This window comes from Sander lucioperca, chromosome 23 (assembly GCF_008315115.2).
Source record: "Sander lucioperca isolate FBNREF2018 chromosome 23, SLUC_FBN_1.2, whole genome shotgun sequence".
NCBI lineage: Eukaryota > Metazoa > Chordata > Actinopteri > Perciformes > Percidae > Sander > Sander lucioperca.
Genome location: NC_050195.1, coordinates 654789 through 674717, shown reverse-complemented (window position 1 = coordinate 674717; position 19929 = coordinate 654789). Strand labels below are relative to the sequence as shown.

At 36.5% G+C, this 19929-nt stretch overlaps 1 protein-coding gene across 1 annotated transcript in view; it reads right to left on the bottom strand.

Annotated features, from left to right (window-relative positions):
- Positions 1-1273: 1273 nt before the first annotated feature.
- fars2 (phenylalanyl-tRNA synthetase 2, mitochondrial) overlaps positions 1274-19929 on the bottom strand; it is a 74035-nt gene continuing 55379 nt past the window's right edge. Inside the window, exon 3 of the mRNA XM_035998313.1 lies at positions 1274-1325. Coding sequence (XP_035854206.1) covers positions 1274-1325 — 52 coding nt within the window. The remainder of the gene's footprint in view (positions 1326-19929) is intronic.

Genomic DNA, 19929 nt, shown 5'->3' with positions numbered 1-19929 from the left:
CCCGTAGCTGAAAGGCTCTGTGATACACTTTAAGTTTGGGGAGGGCCAAACCTCTCGTGTTTGTGGTACGTTGCAGGGTAGAGTATTTTAGCCTAGGTTGTTTATTATTCCAAATATACTGTCGAATTAAGGTATCAAATTTCTTCCAGAAATTTATAGAAATTCACACGAGGAACTATGTTCATTTTTACAACAGCAATCCTGGACGGCAGTGATGCCGGCAGCGCAGACAAATTGGCCAGATCCCTTTGAACACTACTTAATATAGTTTCATAGTTGTCCTGGACAACTCGCTGTAGAGATGCGTGTATGGTGATGCCCAAATATGTAATTTTGCTTTGGGTTGGTATTGTAACACTAATGGCTGATGCCACATGCCTGATGTTCAATAAAAAAAGATTAGATTTATTCCATTTAATTTTATAGCCAGAGATTGAGCCAAATTCGTTGAAGATCTTAAGAATCTTTGGAATAGAGTCCTCAAGATTAGAAACGTACAACAAAATATCGTCTGCAAATAATTATATTGAGCTGCTATTGGATTTAATCTGGACAATACATATTTTATTCTACCTTATGACTTGGCTAACAGTTCAAGAGAGATTGCAAACAGCATGGGGGAGAGCGGGCATCCCTGTTGCGAGCCCCGCTCAATGGGAAATGGCTGAGAATGCAAACCATTGTTGAGACTATGGCCGTGGAAATTCGCATATAAAGTATGCACCATGTCAATGAATTTAGCCCCCAAACCAAGCCTCTCCATTACTTGCCACAAGTAGTTCCACTCTAGGCGGTCGAAAGCCTTTTCTGCGTCCACTGATAGCACTTCTGTCGTTGTTGGAAGGTTTTTGGCTTCTTCTATTACATGAAATAGTCTGCATACATTGTCTGCAGCATGATGCTTGGGTATAAAACCTGATTGGTCGGGGTGGACTAGCTTCTCAATAAAATGCTCTAGGCAGAGAGCCAAGACTTTGGAATAAAGCTTAATATCAGTCCTGATGAGGCTGATGGGCCTGAAATTTGAGCAATCCGTAGGATCTTTGCCCTTCTTTGGCATGATGGAAATTAGCGCAGTGTTGGTTTGTTGGTGGAAAGTACCCTTCTCTATCGCTGAAGTTAAAGCTTGTAAAATGGTAGGTCCTAATATGTCAAAATACTGTAGAAGAAGTTCTGATGGAATTCCATCCAACCCTGGCATTTTCCCTTTTTTAATGCTAATTTAAGTTCCTCTAACATTATCGGTTGACCCAGTTCTTCTGCCTCCTCTGGGTCAAGAAGAGGCAGGTTTAGCTCTTTTAGGAACTCCTGGCACTGTGTCAGATCTGGGTTGCAGGAGGACTCATATAACTTTGAGTAGAAGGATTGAAAAGTGTCGCTGATATCCTTAGGATTTGTTGAGATACCTCAATCAGTGTGGATGCTGTTGATAGTAGCTCTGGATTCACTTTGTTTTAATTTCAGAGCAAGCTATTTGCTTGTTTTACAGCCATTAAAATAGTAATTTTGCCTCACTCTGTGCATTATGAACTCAGCTCTCCTTCTTAGCAGATCATTCAGCTCTGTTCGACTTGTGACTAGAAGAGTATGTGTAGATTTAGAAAAACAAGTCTTAAGAGACTGCTCTAACGATTTACATCGTTCTTTACCTCTTCAAGTTGACCGTGAAGGAAGATGTGAAATCTCTAATAAATCCTTTAGTTGCTTGCCATGTATATGCAGGGTCAGAAACTGAGTCGGTATTAACTGATATAAATTCAGCCAGTTTGGTTCTAAATTCTGCATCAAAAGCTGTGTTCTGGAGAAGGGAATTATTAAATTGTCATCTCCTAGATCTTTCTCCTAACATGTCACAACGGAATGTGGTTATCAGCGCATTGTGATCAGACAGAATTGCTGGTTCTATTGTTATCATGTGAAACATTGCCTTAAGCTCACTGGAGCACAAAATATCAATGCGGGAGTGGGTGAGGTGACGTGTGGAAAAAACGGTGTAATCCTTGCTAGTAGGGTTGTGCATCCTCCATATATCTGTAAGCTGGTGGGATTCCACAACTGCTCTGTCTCTACACCGGACATTTAAAAACCATATATCCACGTGTTCCCTGGATCCAACTGAATACGTGATATAGGCCACGCCCATTTCCGCCTAGACTTTTATGCATGAAAAATTGCGATTTATCAAAAACCTACTTTTTCGATCTCCTCCTGGACCGTGCGACCGATCTGCACAAAACTTGGACCGTAGCATCTCCAGACCGACGTGACAACAAGTTAATAAAAAGAATTTTTTTAGGATAAAAATTGCGCATATTACGCACAAACAAATTTGTGTAGCTAACTATTAAAACACCAACTTTGCCATATCTCAGCCAAAATAAATGCTATCAATGCCAAACTTTAAATTCTTGTTTGACATGACCCTCTGGAGGTCCCCCACGCGTTTTATGAAAATTCGTCACTAGGGGGCGCTACAAGTACAAAAAGTGTATATCTCATGAACGGCTCATCTGATTTTTACAAAATTTGATGGGTACCATCTAGGGACACTCCTGAGGCCATCTCTAGAGTGGGGTACTGAAGGGTCAAAGTGGGCGTGGCCTATGGGACCCAAGTCTAAATTTACCACTTACACTAATGTGAACAACTTTAAATTTACAGGGTAGATAGACAATGGGTCATGGACCACACCTACCAAAAATTACACATGTGGACCACTAGGTGGCGCTATAATGTTTTTTTGCCTTTAACTCCCACATTACACATCGCACATTAGAAATCCTTACATTCATGTGTTCCTTGAATCAAGGTGAATCACACGATATGGTGCCACGCCCATTTTTGCTTAAAATCTTTTTCGCAATGTCGCGCAATGCGCAAGACCAACTTTTTCGAACTCGTCCTAGGCTGTGCGACGGATCAGCTCGAAACCTGGTAGGTAGCATCTCCAGATGGACCTGACCAAAAGTTATTCAAGGAATTTTGTAGAAAGTATGCGCATTTGACGACAAAACAAATTTTCATAGCTAGCTACCACACACGTATCATATCATATCTCGGCCAAATTAAATGTTATCAGCAAGGAACTCATCATTGTTGGACATGCAACTATGATGCTCTGTACCAAATTTGGTGAAGATCGGCCTTTAGTGGGCGCTATAAGCAACGTTTATTTGTTTTGGCCAATAACTCAATGCATTTAAATGGGAAATTTGCATATGCAATATCTCTGCCACAGTAAAAGCAATCACCACGGAACTTGTGGTGCTCTTTCGGCATGCGACTCTGACCGTGGATTTCCACAGGATGCAGAACGTCTGCGGACCGGCTCCGCTGCGGAACGGCTGCGTACTCCGCTGTCCGTCAATACCCACCAGGTCCGGATTTGTTACGTAGCGGCTGCGGCCAGCCGACCACGAGCTCTCGCGAATTGACGTATGTTCGCGCAATATAACAGGATGTAGTTTCTATAAACAGAACCACAAAACCAACAACAGTTTGTTTCCATCCAGAGGAGTAGAGGGAAAACAACTGTGCTGTGTTTCCAAGGTGTAGTGCAGGGAAATATGACCTGCCGTGAGCACCTTGTATTTTATTTTGAAAAGTAACCGAATGTTTTATTTTGTTTCTGTGCTCGACTTCCTGTCCCGCACAATCTGAATTGTGCTGAATTGCTGCGGAGCTCTCCGTCGTCCGTCAAAAATAGAAGCTCTGCGTATCTGCTCCGGAGGGCTGCGGACTGACGGAACTGGGACGGAGTAGGGACGCAGACGTTCTGCAGTCAGTGAAAATACACACATTGACTTTAATGGAAACCTAATGACTCCGTCGACGTTCCGGAGACGTTCCACATCCATTGGAAATTGCCGGTGAGGCTCTGTACCAAATTTGGCGAAGATCGGCCATTAGGGGGCGCTATAATCAACGTAGACGACTTTTGGCCCTTTTACTCAATGTTAATGGGATATTTGCAATGGAAATGTACCACAGACCTTGCAGCTCACACTTCTCAATATTTACTGATGTTTGCCTCCTACCGTTTGCCTCCCCTTGTTTTTTACAATAAACAAACTTCTTAACCCACCTGACAAAGTTTCTACAACCTTCACAGTGGACAAATGCAACTCTTTTCTCTCACTTTTTCAATCCAAAATCAACACCATTCATAGGCGCCGATACCGTGCAATTAAACATTGCAGTTGGTGCTAAGTGGAGCGTCTGTCATAGTGGGATTGGTTATGTCGGTGGCACTGATGCTTAATTTCCCACGAAGCACCCACGGAGGAAAACATAAATCGGCGCCTATGACGCCATTTGCAACAACCTACCCTGCTCCTTCAACCACCACACCTGCCTCCACCCTCTCAGTCACTCTCATTTCTCTCTGCTGTCCCCTGCGGTCAGGGGGGTTAAGAACTTTGTTTGTTGTAGAGCGTTCTTTAAGGTGGTCTGTATATATACGTGGAGGTGAACTGTTGACCGCTACATTTGCAACGGCGATGTACCGCAGACGTCGCGGCTCGCGTCTCTCGATATTTATCGACGTTTGCCTCCCAGCAATTACCTCCTACCAAAATCTATAAAGATGTTTCTATGTCAGAATCATGTAAATTGCTTAACCAAAGAGCTTCTCGTGACCTAAAAACGTTTTTCCCATCACTAAAACAGCTTTGCTGTCATTTTCTACCAGAAACTCTTATGTTTCAGTGTCAGAATCATGTGAATTTAGCACCAAACAGCTTCCTGTGGCCTGAAAACAATGTTTCCTTCACTTAAAAAGCTTTGCAATTACCTCCTACCAAAATCTATAAAGATGTTTCTATGTCAGAATCATGTAAATAGTGACCAATTGTGACCTAAAAACGTTTTTCCCATCAGTAAAACAGCTTTGCAGTCATTTTCTATCAGAATCTCTTATGTATCTATGTCGGAAAAATGTGAATTTAGCCCCCAAACAGCTTCCTGTGGCCTGAAAACATTGTTTAATTCACTAAAAGAGCTTTGCAGTCATTTTCTACCAGAATCTCTTATAAAAAGATGTTTCAATGTCAGAATCATGTAAATAGTGACCAATTGTGACCTAAAAACGTTTTTCCCATCAGTAAAACAGCTTTGCAGTCATTTTCTATCAGAATCTCTTATAAAAAGATGTTTCAATGTCAGAATCATGTAAATTGTGACCAATTGTGACCTAAAAACGTTTTTCAAATCAGTAAAACAGCTTTGCAGTCATTTTCTACCAGAATCTCTTATAAAGAATTTTCTAAGTCAGATTCATGTAAATTGAGCACCAAAGAGCTTATTGTGGCCTGAAAACATTGTTTCCTTCACTAAAAGAGCTTTGCAGTCATTTTCTACCAGAATCTAAAAATATGTTACAATGTCAGAATCATGTAAATAGAGCACCAATTGTGACCTAAAAACGTTTTTCCTATCAGTAAAAGAGCTTTGCAGTCATTTTCTAACAGAATCTCTTATAAAAACATGTTTCAAGTCAGAATCATGTAAATTGCTTAACCAAAGAGCTTCTCGTGACCTAAATTTTTTTTCCTATCACTAAAACAGCTTTGCAGTCATTTTCTACCAGATCTCTTATAAAAACATGGTAAAAGTCAGAATCATGTAAATTGCATAACCAAAGACCTTGTTGTGACCTAAAAACGTTTTTCCCATCAGTAAAACAGCTTTGCAGTCATTTTCTACCAGAATATCTTATAAAAACATGTTTCAAGTCAGAATCATGTAAATAGAGCACCAATTGTGACCTAAAAACGTTTTTCCCATCACTAAAAGTGCTTTGCAGTCATTTTCTACCAAAATGTAAAAAGATGTTTCGATGTCAGAATCATGTAAATTGCTTAACCAAAGAGCTTCTCGTGACCTAAATGTTTTTTCCTATCACTAAAACAGCTTTGCAGTCATTTTCTACCAGATCTCTTATAAAAACATGTTAAAAGTCAGAATCATGTAAATTCCTTAACCAAAGACCTTGTTGTGACCTAAAAACGTTTTTCCCATCAGTAAAACAGCTTTGCAGTCATTTTCTTCCAGAAGCTGTAATGTTTCTATGTCGGAAACATGTGAATTTAGCCCCCAAACAGCTTCCTGTGGCCTGAAAACATTGTTTCCTTCACTTATTGAGCTTCGCAGTCATTTTCTACGAGAATCTCTTATAAAAACATGTTTCAAGTCAGAATCATGTAAATAGAGCACCAATTGTGACCTAAAAACGTTTTTCCCATCAGTAAAACAGCTTTGCAGTCATTTTCTACCAGAAGCTGTTATGTTTCTATGTCGGACACATGTGAATTTAGCCGCCAAACAGCTTCCTGTGGCCTGAAAACATTGTTTCCCTCACTTATTGAGCTTCGTAGTCATTTTCTACCAGAATCTCTTATAAAAACATGTTTCATGTCAGAATCATGTAAATAGAGCACCAATTGTGACCTAAAAACGTTTTTCCCATCAGTAAAACAGCTTTGCAGTCATTTTCTACAGAATCTCTTATAAAAACATGTTTCAAGTCAGAATCATGTAAATTGCTTAACAAAGAGCATCTCGTGACCTAAATGTTTCTTCCTATCACTAAAACAGCTTTGCAGTCATTTTCTACCAGATCTCTTATAAAAACATGTTAAAAGTCAGAATCATGTAAATTGCATAACCAAAGACCTTGTTGTGACCTAAAAACGTTTTTCCCATCAGTAAAACAGCTTTGCAGTCATTTTCTACCAGAATCTCTTATAAAAACATGTTTCAAGTCAGAATCATGTAAATTGCTTAACCAAAGAGCTTCTCGTGACCTAAATGTTTTTTCCTATCACTAAAACAGCTTTGCAGTCATTTTCTACCAGATCTCTTATGAAAACATGTTAAAAGTCAGAATCATGTAAATTCCTTAACCAAAGACCTTGTTGTGACCTAAAAACGTTTTTCCCATCAGTAAAACAGTGTTGCAGTCATTTTCTACCTGAAGCTGTTATGTTTCTATGTCGGAAACGTGAATTTAGCCCCCAAACAGCTTCCTGTGGCCTGAAAACATAGTTTCCTTCACTAATTGACCTTCGCAGTCATTTTCTACCAGAATCTCTTATAAAAACATGTTTCAAGTCAGAATCATGTAAATTGCTTAACCAAAGAGCATCTCGTGACCTAAATGTTTTTTCCTATCACTAAAACAGCTTCGCAGACATTTTCCACCAGAATCTCTTATAAAAACATGTTTCAAGTCAGAATCATGTAAATGAGCACCAATTGTGACCTAAAAACGTTTTTCCCATCAGTAAAACAGCTTTGCAGTCATTTTCTACCAGAATCTCTTATAAAAACATGTTTGAAGTCAGAATCATGTAAGTTGCTTAACCAAAGAGCTTCTCGTGACCTAAATGTTTTTTCCTATCACTAAAACAGCTTTGCAGTCATTTTCTACCAGATCTCTTATAAAAACATGTTAACAGTCAGAATCATGTAAATTCCTTAACCAAAGACCTTGTTGTGACCTAAAAACGTTTTTCCCATCAGTAAAACAGCTTTGCAGTCATTTTCTACCAGAAGCTGTTATGTTTCTATGTCGGACACATGTGAATTTAGCCCCCAAACAGCTTCCTGTGGCCTGAAAACATTGTTTCCTTCACTTATTGAGCTTCGTAGTCATTTTCTACGAGAATCTCTTATAAAAACATGTATCAAGTCAGAATCATGTAAATAGAGCACCAATTGTGACCTAAAAACGTTTTTCCCATGAGTAAAAGAGCTTTGCAGTCATTTTCTACAGAATCTCTTATAAAAACATGTTTCAAGTCAGAATCATGTAAATTGCTTAACAAAGAGCATCTCGTGACCTAAATGTTTTTTCCTATCACTAAAACAGCTTTGCAGTCATTTTCTACCAGATCTCTTATAAAAACATGTTAAAAGTCAGAATCATGTAAATTGCATAACCAAAGACCTTGTTGTGACCTAAAAACGTTTTTCCCATCAGTAAAACAGCTTTGCAGTCATTTTCTACCAGAATCTCTTATAAAAACATGTTTCAGGTCAGAATCATGTAAATTGCTTAACCAAAGAGCTTCTCGTGACCTAAATTTTTTTTCCTATCACTAAAACAGCTTTGCAGTCATTTTCTACCAGATCTCTTATAAAAACATGTTAAAAGTCAGAATCATGTAAATTCCTTAACCAAAGACCTTGTTGTGACCTAAAAACGTTTTTCCCATCAGTAAAACAGCTTTGCAGTCATTTTCTACCAGAATATCTTATAAAAACATGTTTCAAGTCAGAATCATGTAAATAGAGCACCAATTGTGACCTAAAAACGTTTTTCCCATCAGTAAAACAGCTTTGCAGTCATTTTCTACCAGAAGCTGTTATGTTTCTATGTCGGACACATGTGAATTTAGTCGCCAAACAGCTTCCTGTGGCCTGAAAACATTGTTTCCTTCACTTATTGAGCTTCGTAGTCAATTTCTACCAGAATCTCTTATAAAAACATGTTTCATGTCAGAATCATGTAAATAGAGCACCAATTGTGACTTAAAAACGTTTTTCCCATCAGTAAAACAGCGTTGCAGTCATTTTCTACCAGAAGCTGTAATGTTTCTATGTCGGAAACGTGAATTTAGCCCCCAAACAGCTTCCTGTGGCCTGAAAACATAGTTTCCTTCACTAATTGAGCTTCGCAGTCATTTTCTACCAGAATCTCTTATAAAAACATGTTTGAAGTCAGAATCATGTAAATTGCTTAACCAAAGAGCATCTCGTGACCTAAATGTTTTTTCCTATCACTAAAACAGCTTCGCAGTCATTTTCCACCAGAATCTCTTATAAAAACATGTTTCAAGTCAGAATCATGTAAATGAGCACCAATTGTGACCTAAAAACGTTTTTCCCATCAGTAAAACAGCTTTGCAGTCATTTTCTACCAGAATCTCTTATAAAAACATGTTTGAAGTCAGAATCATGTAAATTGCTTAACCAAAGAGCATCTCGTGACCTAAATGTTTTTTCCTATCACTAAAACAGCTTCGCAGTCATTTTCCACCAGAATCTCTTATAAAAACATGTTTCAAGTCAGAATCATGTAAATGAGCACCAATTGTGACCTAAAAACGTTTTTCCCATCAGTAAAACAGCTTTACAGTCATTTTCTACCAGAATCTCTTATAAAAACATGTTTCAAGTCAGAATCATGTAAATTGCTTAACCAAAGAGCTTCCAGTGACCTAAATGTTTTTTCCTATCACTAAAACAGCTTTGCAGTCATTTTCTACCAGATCTCTTATAAAAAAATGTTAAAACCAGAATCATGTAAATTCCTTAACCAAAGACCTTGTTGTGACCTAAAAACGTTTTTCCCATCAGTAAAACAGCTTTGCAGTCATTTTCTACCAGAAGCTGTTATGTTTCTATGTCGGACACATGTGAATTTAGCCCCCAAACAGCTTCCTGTGGCCTGAAAACATTGTTTCCTTCACTTATTGAGCTTCGTAGTCATTTTCTACGAGAATCTCTTATAAAAACATGTATCAAGTCAGAATCATGTAAATAGAGCACCAATTGTGACCTAAAAACGTTTTTCCCATCAGTAAAAGAGCTTTGCAGTCATTTTCTACCAGAATCTCTTATAAAAACATGTTTCAAGTCAGAATCATGTAAATTGCTTAACCAAAGAGCTTCCAGTGACCTAAATGTTTTCTCCTATCACTAAAACAGCTTTGCAGTCATTTTCTACCAAGATCTCTTATAAAAACATGTTAAAAGTCAGAATCATGTAAATTGCATAACCAAAGACCTTGTTGTGACCTAAAAACGTTTTTCCCATCAGTAAAACAGCTTTGCAGTCAGTTTCTACCAGAATCTCTTATAAAAACATGTTTCAAATCAGAATCATATAAATTGCTTAACCAAAGAGCTTCCAGTGACCTAAATGTTTTTTCCTATCACTAAAACAGCTTTGCAGTCATTTTCTACCAGATCTCTTATAAAAACATGTTAAAAGTCAGAATCATGTAAATTCCTTAACCAAAGACCTTGTTGTGACCTAAAAACGTTTTTCCCATCAGTAAAACAGCTTTGCAGTCATTTTCTACCAGAATCTCTTATAAAAACATGTTTGAAGTCAGAATCATGTAAATTGCTTAACCAAAGAGCATCTCGTGACCTAAATGTTTTTTCCTATCACTAAAACAGCTTCGCAGTCATTTTCCACCAGAATCTCTTATAAAAACATGTTTCAAGTCAGAATCATGTAAATGAGCACCAATTGTGACCTAAAAACGTTTTTCCCATCAGTAAAACAGCTTTACAGTCATTTTCTACCAGAATCTCTTATAAAAACATGTTTCAAGTCAGAATCATGTAAATTGCTTAACCAAAGAGCTTCCAGTGACCTAAATGTTTTTTCCTATCACTAAAACAGCTTTGCAGTCATTTTCTACCAGATCTCTTATAAAAAAATGTTAAAAGTCAGAATCATGTAAATTCCTTAACCAAAGACCTTGTTGTGACCTAAAAACGTTTTTCCCATCAGTAAAACAGCTTTGCAGTCATTTTCTACCAGAAGCTGTTATGTTTCTATGTCGGACACATGTGAATTTAGCCCCCAAACAGCTTCCTGTGGCCTGAAAACATTGTTTCCTTCACTTATTGAGCTTCGTAGTCATTTTCTACGAGAATCTCTTATAAAAACATGTATCAAGTCAGAATCATGTAAATAGAGCACCAATTGTGACCTAAAAACGTTTTTCCCATCAGTAAAAGAGCTTTGCAGTCATTTTCTACCAGAATCTCTTATAAAAACATGTTTCAAGTCAGAATCATGTAAATTGCTTAACCAAAGAGCTTCCAGTGACCTAAATGTTTTCTCCTATCACTAAAACAGCTTTGCAGTCATTTTCTACCAAGATCTCTTATAAAAACATGTTAAAAGTCAGAATCATGTAAATTGCATAACCAAAGACCTTGTTGTGACCTAAAAACGTTTTTCCCATCAGTAAAACAGCTTTGCAGTCAGTTTCTACCAGAATCTCTTATAAAAACATGTTTCAAGTCAGAATCATATAAATTGCTTAACCAAAGAGCTTCCAGTGACCTAAATGTTTTTTCCTATCACTAAAACAGCTTTGCAGTCATTTTCTACCAGATCTCTTATAAAAACATGTTAACAATCAGAATCATGTAAATTCCTTAACCAAAGACCTTGTTGTGACCTAAAAACGTTTTTCCCATCAGTAAAACAGCTTTGCAGTCATTTTCTACCAGAAGCTGTTATGTTTCTATGTCGGACACATGTGAATTTAGCCCCCAAACAGCTTCCTGTGGCCTGAAAACATTGTTTCCTTCACTTATTGAGCTTCGTAGTCATTTTCTACGAGAATCTCTTATAAAAACATGTATCAAGTCAGAATCATGTAAATAGAGCACCAATTGTGACCTAAACACATTTTTCCCATCAGTAAAAGAGCTTTGCAGTCATTTTCTACCAGAATCTCTTATAAAAACATGTTTCAAGTCAGAATCATGTAAATTGCTTAACCAAAGAGCTTCCAGTGACCGAAATGTTTTTTCCTATCACTAAAACAGCTTTGCAGTCATTTTCTACCAGATCTCTTATAAAAACATGTTAAAAGTCAGAATCATGTAAATTCCTTAACCAAAGACCTTGTTGTGACCTAAAAACGTTTTTCCCATCAGTAAAACAGCTTTGCAGTCATTTTCTACCAGAAGCTGTTATGTTTCTATGTCGGACACATGTGAATTTAGCCCCCAAACAGCTTCCTGTGGCCTGAAAACATTGTTTCCTTCACTTATTGAGCTTCGTAGTCATTTTCTACGAGAATCTCTTATAAAAACATGTATCAAGTCAGAATCATGTAAATAGAGCACAAATTGTGACCTAAAAACGTTTTTCCCATCAGTAAAACAGCGTTGCAGTCATTTTCTACCAGAAGCTGTTATGTTTCTATGTCGGAAACGTGAATTTAGCCCCCAAACAGCTTCCTGTGGCCTGAAAACATAGTTTCCTTCACTAATTGAGCTTCGCAGTCATTTTCTACGAGAATCTCTTATAAAAACATGTTTCAAGTCAGAATCATGTAAATTGCTTAACCAAAGAGCATCTCGTGACCTAAATGTTTTTTCCTATCACTAAAACAGCTTCGCAGTCATTTTCCACCAGAATCTCTTATAAAAACATGTTTCAAGTCAGAATCATGTAAATGAGCACCAATTGTGACCTAAAAACGTTTTTCCCATCAGTAAAACAGCTTTGCAGTCATTTTCTACAGAATCTCTTATAAAAACATGTTTCAAGTCAGAATCATGTAAATTGCTTAACAAAGAGCATCTCGTGACCTAAATGTTTTTTCCTATCACTAAAACAGCTTTGCAGTCATTTTCTACCAGATCTCTTATAAAAACATGTTAAAAGTCAGAATCATGTAAATTGCATAACCAAAGACCTTGTTGTGACCTAAAAACGTTTTTCCCATCAGTAAAACAGCTTTGCAGTCATTTTCTACCAGAATCTCTTATAAAAACATGTTTCAAGTCAGAATCATGTAAATTGCTTAACCAAAGAGCTTCTTGTGACCTAAATGTTTTTTCCTATCACTAAAACAGCTTTGCAGTCATTTTCTACCAGATCTCTTATAAAAACATGTTAAAAGTCAGAATCATGTAAATTCCTTAACCAAAGACCTTGTTGTGACCTAAAAACGTTTTTCCCATCAGTAAAACAGCGTTGCAGTCATTTTCTACCAGAAGCTGTTATGTTTCTATGTCGGAAACGTGAATTTAGCCCCCAAACAGCTTCCTGTGGCCTGAAAACATAGTTTCCTTCACTAATTGAGCTTCGCAGTCATTTTCTACGAGAATCTCTTATAAAAACATGTTTCAAGTCAGAATCATGTAAATTGCTTAACCAAAGAGCATCTCGTGACCTAAATGTTTTTTCCTATCACTAAAACAGCTTTGCAGTCATTTTCTACCAGATCTCTTATAAAAACATGTTAACAATCAGAATCATGTAAATTCCTTAACCAAAGACCTTGTTGTGACCTAAAAACGTTTTTCCCATCAGTAAAACAGCTTTGCAGTCATTTTCTACCAGAAGCTGTTATGTTTCTATGTCGGACACATGTGAATTTAGCCCCCAAACAGCTTCCTGTGGCCTGAAAACATTGTTTCCTTCACTTATTGAGCTTCGTAGTCATTTTCTACGAGAATCTCTTATAAAAACATGTATCAAGTCAGAATCATGTAAATAGAGCACCAATTGTGACCTAAACACATTTTTCCCATCAGTAAAAGAGCTTTGCAGTCATTTTCTACCAGAATCTCTTATAAAAACATGTTTCAAGTCAGAATCATGTAAATTGCTTAACCAAAGAGCTTCCAGTGACCGAAATGTTTTTTCCTATCACTAAAACAGCTTTGCAGTCATTTTCTACCAGATCTCTTATAAAAACATGTTAAAAGTCAGAATCATGTAAATTCCTTAACCAAAGACCTTGTTGTGACCTAAAAACGTTTTTCCCATCAGTAAAACAGCTTTGCAGTCATTTTCTACCAGAAGCTGTTATGTTTCTATGTCGGACACATGTGAATTTAGCCCCCAAACAGCTTCCTGTGGCCTGAAAACATTGTTTCCTTCACTTATTGAGCTTCGTAGTCATTTTCTACGAGAATCTCTTATAAAAACATGTATCAAGTCAGAATCATGTAAATAGAGCACAAATTGTGACCTAAAAACGTTTTTCCCATCAGTAAAAGAGCTTTGCAGTCATTTTCTACCAGAATCTCTTATAAAAACATGTTTCAAGTCAGAATCATGTAAATTGCTTAACCAAAGAGCTTCCAGTGACCTAAATGTTTTTTCCTATCACTAAAACAGCTTTGCAGTCATTTTCTACCAGATCTCTTATAAAAACATGTTAAAAGTCAGAATCATGTAAATTGCATAACCAAAGACCTTGTTGTGACCTAAAAACGTTTTTCCCATCAGTAAAACAGCTTTGCAGTCATTTTCTACCAGAATCTCTTATAAAAACATGTTTCAAGTCAGAATCATATAAATTGCTTAACCAAAGAGCTTCCAGTGACCTAAATGTTTTTTTCTATCACTAAAACAGCTTTGCAGTCATTTTCTACCAGATCTCTTATAAAAACATGTTAAAAGTCAGAATCATGTAAATTCCTTAACCAAAGACCTTGTTGTGACCTAAAAACGTTTTTCCCATCAGTAAAACAGCGTTGCAGTCATTTTCTACCAGAAGCTGTTATGTTTCTATGTCGGAAACGTGAATTTAGCCCCCAAACAGCTTCCTGTGGCCTGAAAACATAGTTTCCTTCACTAATTGAGCTTCGCAGTCATTTTCTACGAGAATCTCTTATAAAAACATGTTTCAAGTCAGAATCATGTAAATTGCTTAACCAAAGAGCATCTCGTGACCTAAATGTTTTTTCCTATCACTAAAACAGCTTCGCAGTCATTTTCCACCAGAATCTCTTATAAAAACATGTTTCAAGTCAGAATCATGTAAATGAGCACCAATTGTGACCTAAAAACGTTTTTCCCATCAGTAAAACAGCTTTGCAGTCATTTTCTACAGAATCTCTTATAAAAACATGTTTCAAGTCAGAATCATGTAAATTGCTTAACAAAGAGCATCTCGTGACCTAAATGTTTTTTCCTATCACTAAAACAGCTTTGCAGTCATTTTCTACCAGATCTCTTATAAAAACATGTTAAAAGTCAGAATCATGTAAATTGCATAACCAAAGACCTTGTTGTGACCTAAAAACGTTTTTCCCATCAGTAAAACAGCTTTGCAGTCATTTTCTACCAGAATCTCTTATAAAAACATGTTTCAAGTCAGAATCATGTAAATTGCTTAACCAAAGAGCTTCTTGTGACCTAAATGTTTTTTCCTATCACTAAAACAGCTTTGCAGTCATTTTCTACCAGATCTCTTATAAAAACATGTTAACAGTCAGAATCATGTAAATTCCTTAACCAAAGACCTTGTTGTGACCTAAAAACGTTTTTCCCATCAGTAAAACAGCTTTGCAGTCATTTTCTACCAGAATCTCTTATAAAAACATGTTTCCAGACAGAATCATGTAAATAGAGCACCAATTGTGACCTAAAAACGTTTTTCCCATCAGTAAAACAGCGTTAAAGTCATTTTCTACCAGAAGTTGTTATGTTTCTATGTCGGAAACATGTGAATTTAGCCCCCAAACAGCTTCCTGTGGCCTGAAAACATTGTTTCCTTCACTTATTGAGCTTCGCAGTCATTTTCTACCAGAATTTCTTATAAAAACATGTTTCAAGTCAGAATCATGTAAATAGAGCACCAATTGTGACCTAAAAACGTTTTTCCCATCAGTAAAACAGCTTTGCAGTCATTTTCTACAGAATCTCTTATAAAAACATGTTTCAAGTCAGAATCATGTAAATTGCTTAACAAAGAGCATCTCGTGACCTAAATGTTTTTTCCTATCACTAAAACAGCTTTGCAGTCATTTTCTACCAGATCTCTTATAAAATCATGTTAAAAGTCAGAATCATGTAAATTGCATAACCAAAGACCTTGTTGTGACCTAAAAACGTTTTTCCCATCAGTAAAACAGCTTTGCAGTCATTTTCTACCAGAATCTCTTATAAAAACATGTTTCAAGACAGAATCATGTAAATTGCTTAACCAAAGAGCTTCTCGTGACCTAAATGTGTTTTCCTATCACTAAAACAGCTTTGCAGTCATTTTCTACCAGATCTCTTATAAAAACATGTTAAAAGTCAGAATCATGTAAATTCCTTAACCAAAGACCTTGTTGTGACCTAAAAACGTTTTTCCAATCAGTAAAACAGCTTTGCAGTCATTTTCTACCAGAATCTCTTATAAAAACATGTTTCAAATCAGAATCATGTAAATTGCTTAACCAAAGAGCTTCTCGTGACCTAAATGTTTTTTTCCTATCACTAAAACAGCTTTGCAGTCATTTTCTACCAGATCTCTTATAAAAACATGTTAAAAGTCAGAATCATGTAAATTCCTTAACCAAAGACCTTGTTGTGACCTAAAAACGTTTTTCCCATCAGTAAAACAGCTTTGCAGTCATTTTCTACCAGAATCTCTTATCAAAACATGTTTCAAGACAGAATCATGTAAATAGAGCACCAACTGTGACCTAAAAACGTTTTTCCGATCAGTAAAACAGCGTTGCAGTCATTTTCTACCAGAATCCCTTATCAAAACATGTTTCAAGACAGAATCATGTAAATAGAGCACCAATTGTGACCTAAAAACGTTTTTCCCATCAGTAAAACAGTTTTGCAGTCATTTTCTACCAGAATCTCTTATAAAAACATGTTTGAAGTCAGAATCATGTAAATTGCTTAACCAAAGAGCTTCTCGTGACCTAAATGTTTTTTCCTATCACTAAAACAGCTTTGCAGTCATTTTCTACCAGATCTCTTATAAAAACATGTTAAAAGTCAGAATCATGTAAATTCCTTAACCAAAGACGTTGTTGTGACCTAAAAACGTTTTTCCCATCAGTAAAACAGTTTTGCAGTCATTTTCTACCAGAAGCTGTTATGTTTCTATGTCGGAAACATGTGAATTTAGCCCCCAAACAGCTTCCTGTGGCCTGAAAACATTGTTTCCTTCACTAATTGAGCTTCGCAGTCATTTTCTACCAGAATCTCTTATAAAAACATCTTAAAAGTCAGAATCATGTAAATTCCTTAACCAAAGACCTTGTTGTGACCTAAAAACGTTTTTCCCATCAGTAAAACAGCTTTGCAGTCATTTTCTACCAGAAGCTGTTATGTTTCTATGTCAGACACATGTGAATTTAGCCCCCAAAGCAGCTTCCTGTGGCCTGAAAACATTGTTTCCTTCACTTATTGAGCTTCGCAGTCATTTTCTACCAGAATCTCTTATAAAAACATGTTTCAAGTCAGAATCATGTAAATTCCTTAACCAAAGACCTTGTTGTGACCTAAAAACGTTTTTCCCATCAGTAAAACAGCTTTGCAGTCATTTTCTACCAGAAGCTGTTATGTTTCTATGTCAGACACATGTGAATTTAGCCCCCAAGCAGCTTCCTGTGGCCTGAAAACATTGTTTCCTTCACTTATTGAGCTTCGCAGTCATTTTCTACCAGAATCTCTTATAAAAACATGTTTCAAGTCAGAACCATGTAAATAGAGCACCAATTGTGACCTAAAAACGTTTTTTCCCATCATTAAAACCGCGTTGCAGTCATTTTCTACCAGAAGCTGTTATGTTTCTATGTCGGAAACATGTGAATTTAGCCCCCAAACAGCTTCCTGTGGCCTGAAATCATTGTTTCCTTCACTAATTGAGCTTCGCAGTCATTTTCTACCAGAATCTCTTATAAAAACATGTTTCAAGTCAGAATCATGTAAATTGCTTAACCAAAGAGCATCTCGTGACCTAAATGTTTTTTCCTATCACTAAAACAGCTTGGCAGTCATTTTCTACCAGAATCTCTTATAAAAACATGTTTCAAGTCAGAATCATGTAAATAGAGCACCAATTGTGACCTAAAAACGTTTTTCCCATCAGTAAAACAGCTTTGCAGTCATTTTCTACCAGAATCTCTTGTAAAAACATGTTAAAAGTCAGAATCATGTAAATTCCTTAACCAAAGACCTTGTTGTGACCTAAATGTTTTTTCCTATCACTAAAACAGCTTTGCAGTCATTTTCTACCAGATCTCTTATAAAGACATGTTAAAAGTCAGAATCATGTAAATTCCTTAACCAAAGACCTTGTTGTGACCTAAAAACGTTTTTCCCATCAGTAAAACAGTTTTGCAGTCATTTTCTACCAGAAGCAGTTATGTTTCTATGTCGGAAACATGTGAATTTAGCCCCCAAACAGCTTCCTGTGGCCTGAAAACATTGTTTCCTTCACTAATTGAGCTTCGCAGTCATTTTCTACCAGATTCTCTTATAAAAACATGTTTCAAGTCAGAATCATGTAAATAGAGCACCAATTGTGACCTAAAAACGTTTTTCCCATCAGTAAAAGAGCTTTGCAGTCATTTTCTACCAGAATCTCTTATAAAAACATGTTTCAAGTCAGAATCATGTAAATTGCTTAACCAAAGAGCTTCCAGTGACCTAAATGTTTTTTCCTATCACTAAAACAGCTTTGCAGTCATTTTCTACCAGATCTCTTATAAAAACATGTTAAAAGTCAGAATCATGTAAATTGCATAACCAAAGACCTTGTTGTGACCTAAAAACGTTTTTCCCATCAGTAAAACAGCTTTGCAGTCATTTTCTACCAGAATCTCTTATAAAAACATGTTTCAAGTCAGAATCATATAAATTGCTTAACCAAAGAGCTTCCAGTGACCTAAATGTTTTTTCCTATCACTAAAACAGCTTCGCAGTCATTTTCCACCAGAATCTCTTATAAAAACATGTTTCAAGTCAGAATCATGTAAATGAGCACCAATTGTGACCTAAAAACGTTTTTCCCATCAGTAAAACAGCTTTGCAGTCATTTTCTACCAGAATCTCTTATAAAAACATGTTTGAAGTCAGAATCATGTAAATTGCTTAACCAAAGAGCATCTCGTGACCTAAATGTTTTTTCCTATCACTAAAACAGCTTCGCAGTCATTTTCCACCAGAATCTCTTATAAAAACATGTTTCAAGTCAGAATCATGTAAATGAGCACCAATTGTGACCTAAAAACGTTTTTCCCATCAGTAAAACAGCTTTGCAGTCATTTTCTACCAGAATCTCTTATAAAAACATGTTTGAAGTCAGAATCCTGTAAGTTGCTTAACCAAAGAGCTTCTCGTGACCTAAATGTTTTTTCCTATCACTAAAACAGCTTTGCAGTCATTTTCTACCAGATCTCTTATAAAAACATGTTAACAGTCAGAATCATGTAAATTCCTTAACCAAAGACCTTGTTGTGACCTAAAAACGTTTTTCCCATCAGTAAAAGAGCTTTGCAGTCATTTTCTACCAGAATCTCTTATAAAAACATGTTTCATGTCAGAATCATGTAAATTGCTTAACCAAAGAGCTTCTCGTGACCTAAATGTTTTTTCCTATCACTAAAACAGCTATGCAGTCATTTTCTACCAGATCTCTTATAAAAACATGTTAAAAGTCAGAATCATGTAAATTCCTTAACCAAAGACCTTGTTGTGACCTAAAAACGTTTTTCCCATCAGTAAAACAGCGTTGCAGTCATTCTCTACCAGAAGCTGTTATGTTTCTATGTCGGACACATGTGAATTTAGCCCCCAAACAGCTTCCTGTGGCCTGAAAACATTGTTTCCTTCACTTATTGAGCTTCGTAGTCATTTTCTACGAGAATCTCTTATAAAAACATGTATCAAGTCAGAATCATGTAAATAGAGCACCAATTGTGACCTAAAAACGTTTTTCCCATCAGTAAAAGAGCTTTGCAGTCATTTTCTACCAGAATCTCTTATAAAAACATGTTTCAAGTCAGAATCATGTAAATTGCTTAACCAAAGAGCTTCCAGTGACCTAAATGTTTTTTCCTATCACTAAAACAGCTTTGCAGTCATTTTCTACCAGATCTCTTATAAAAACATGTTAAAAGTCAGAATCATGTAAATTCCTTAACCAAAGACCTTGTTGTGACCTAAAAACGTTTTTCCCATCAGTAAAACAGCTTTGCAGTCATTTTCTACCAGAAGCTGTTATGTTTCTATGTCAGACACATGTGAATTTAGCCCCCAAACAGCTTCCTGTGGCCTGAAAACATTGTTTCCTTCACTTATTGAGCTTCGCAGTCATTTTCTACCAGAATCTCTTATAAAAACATGTTTCAAGTCAGAATCATGTAAATAGAGCACCAATTGTGACCTAAAAACGTTTTTTCCCATCAGTAAAACAGCGT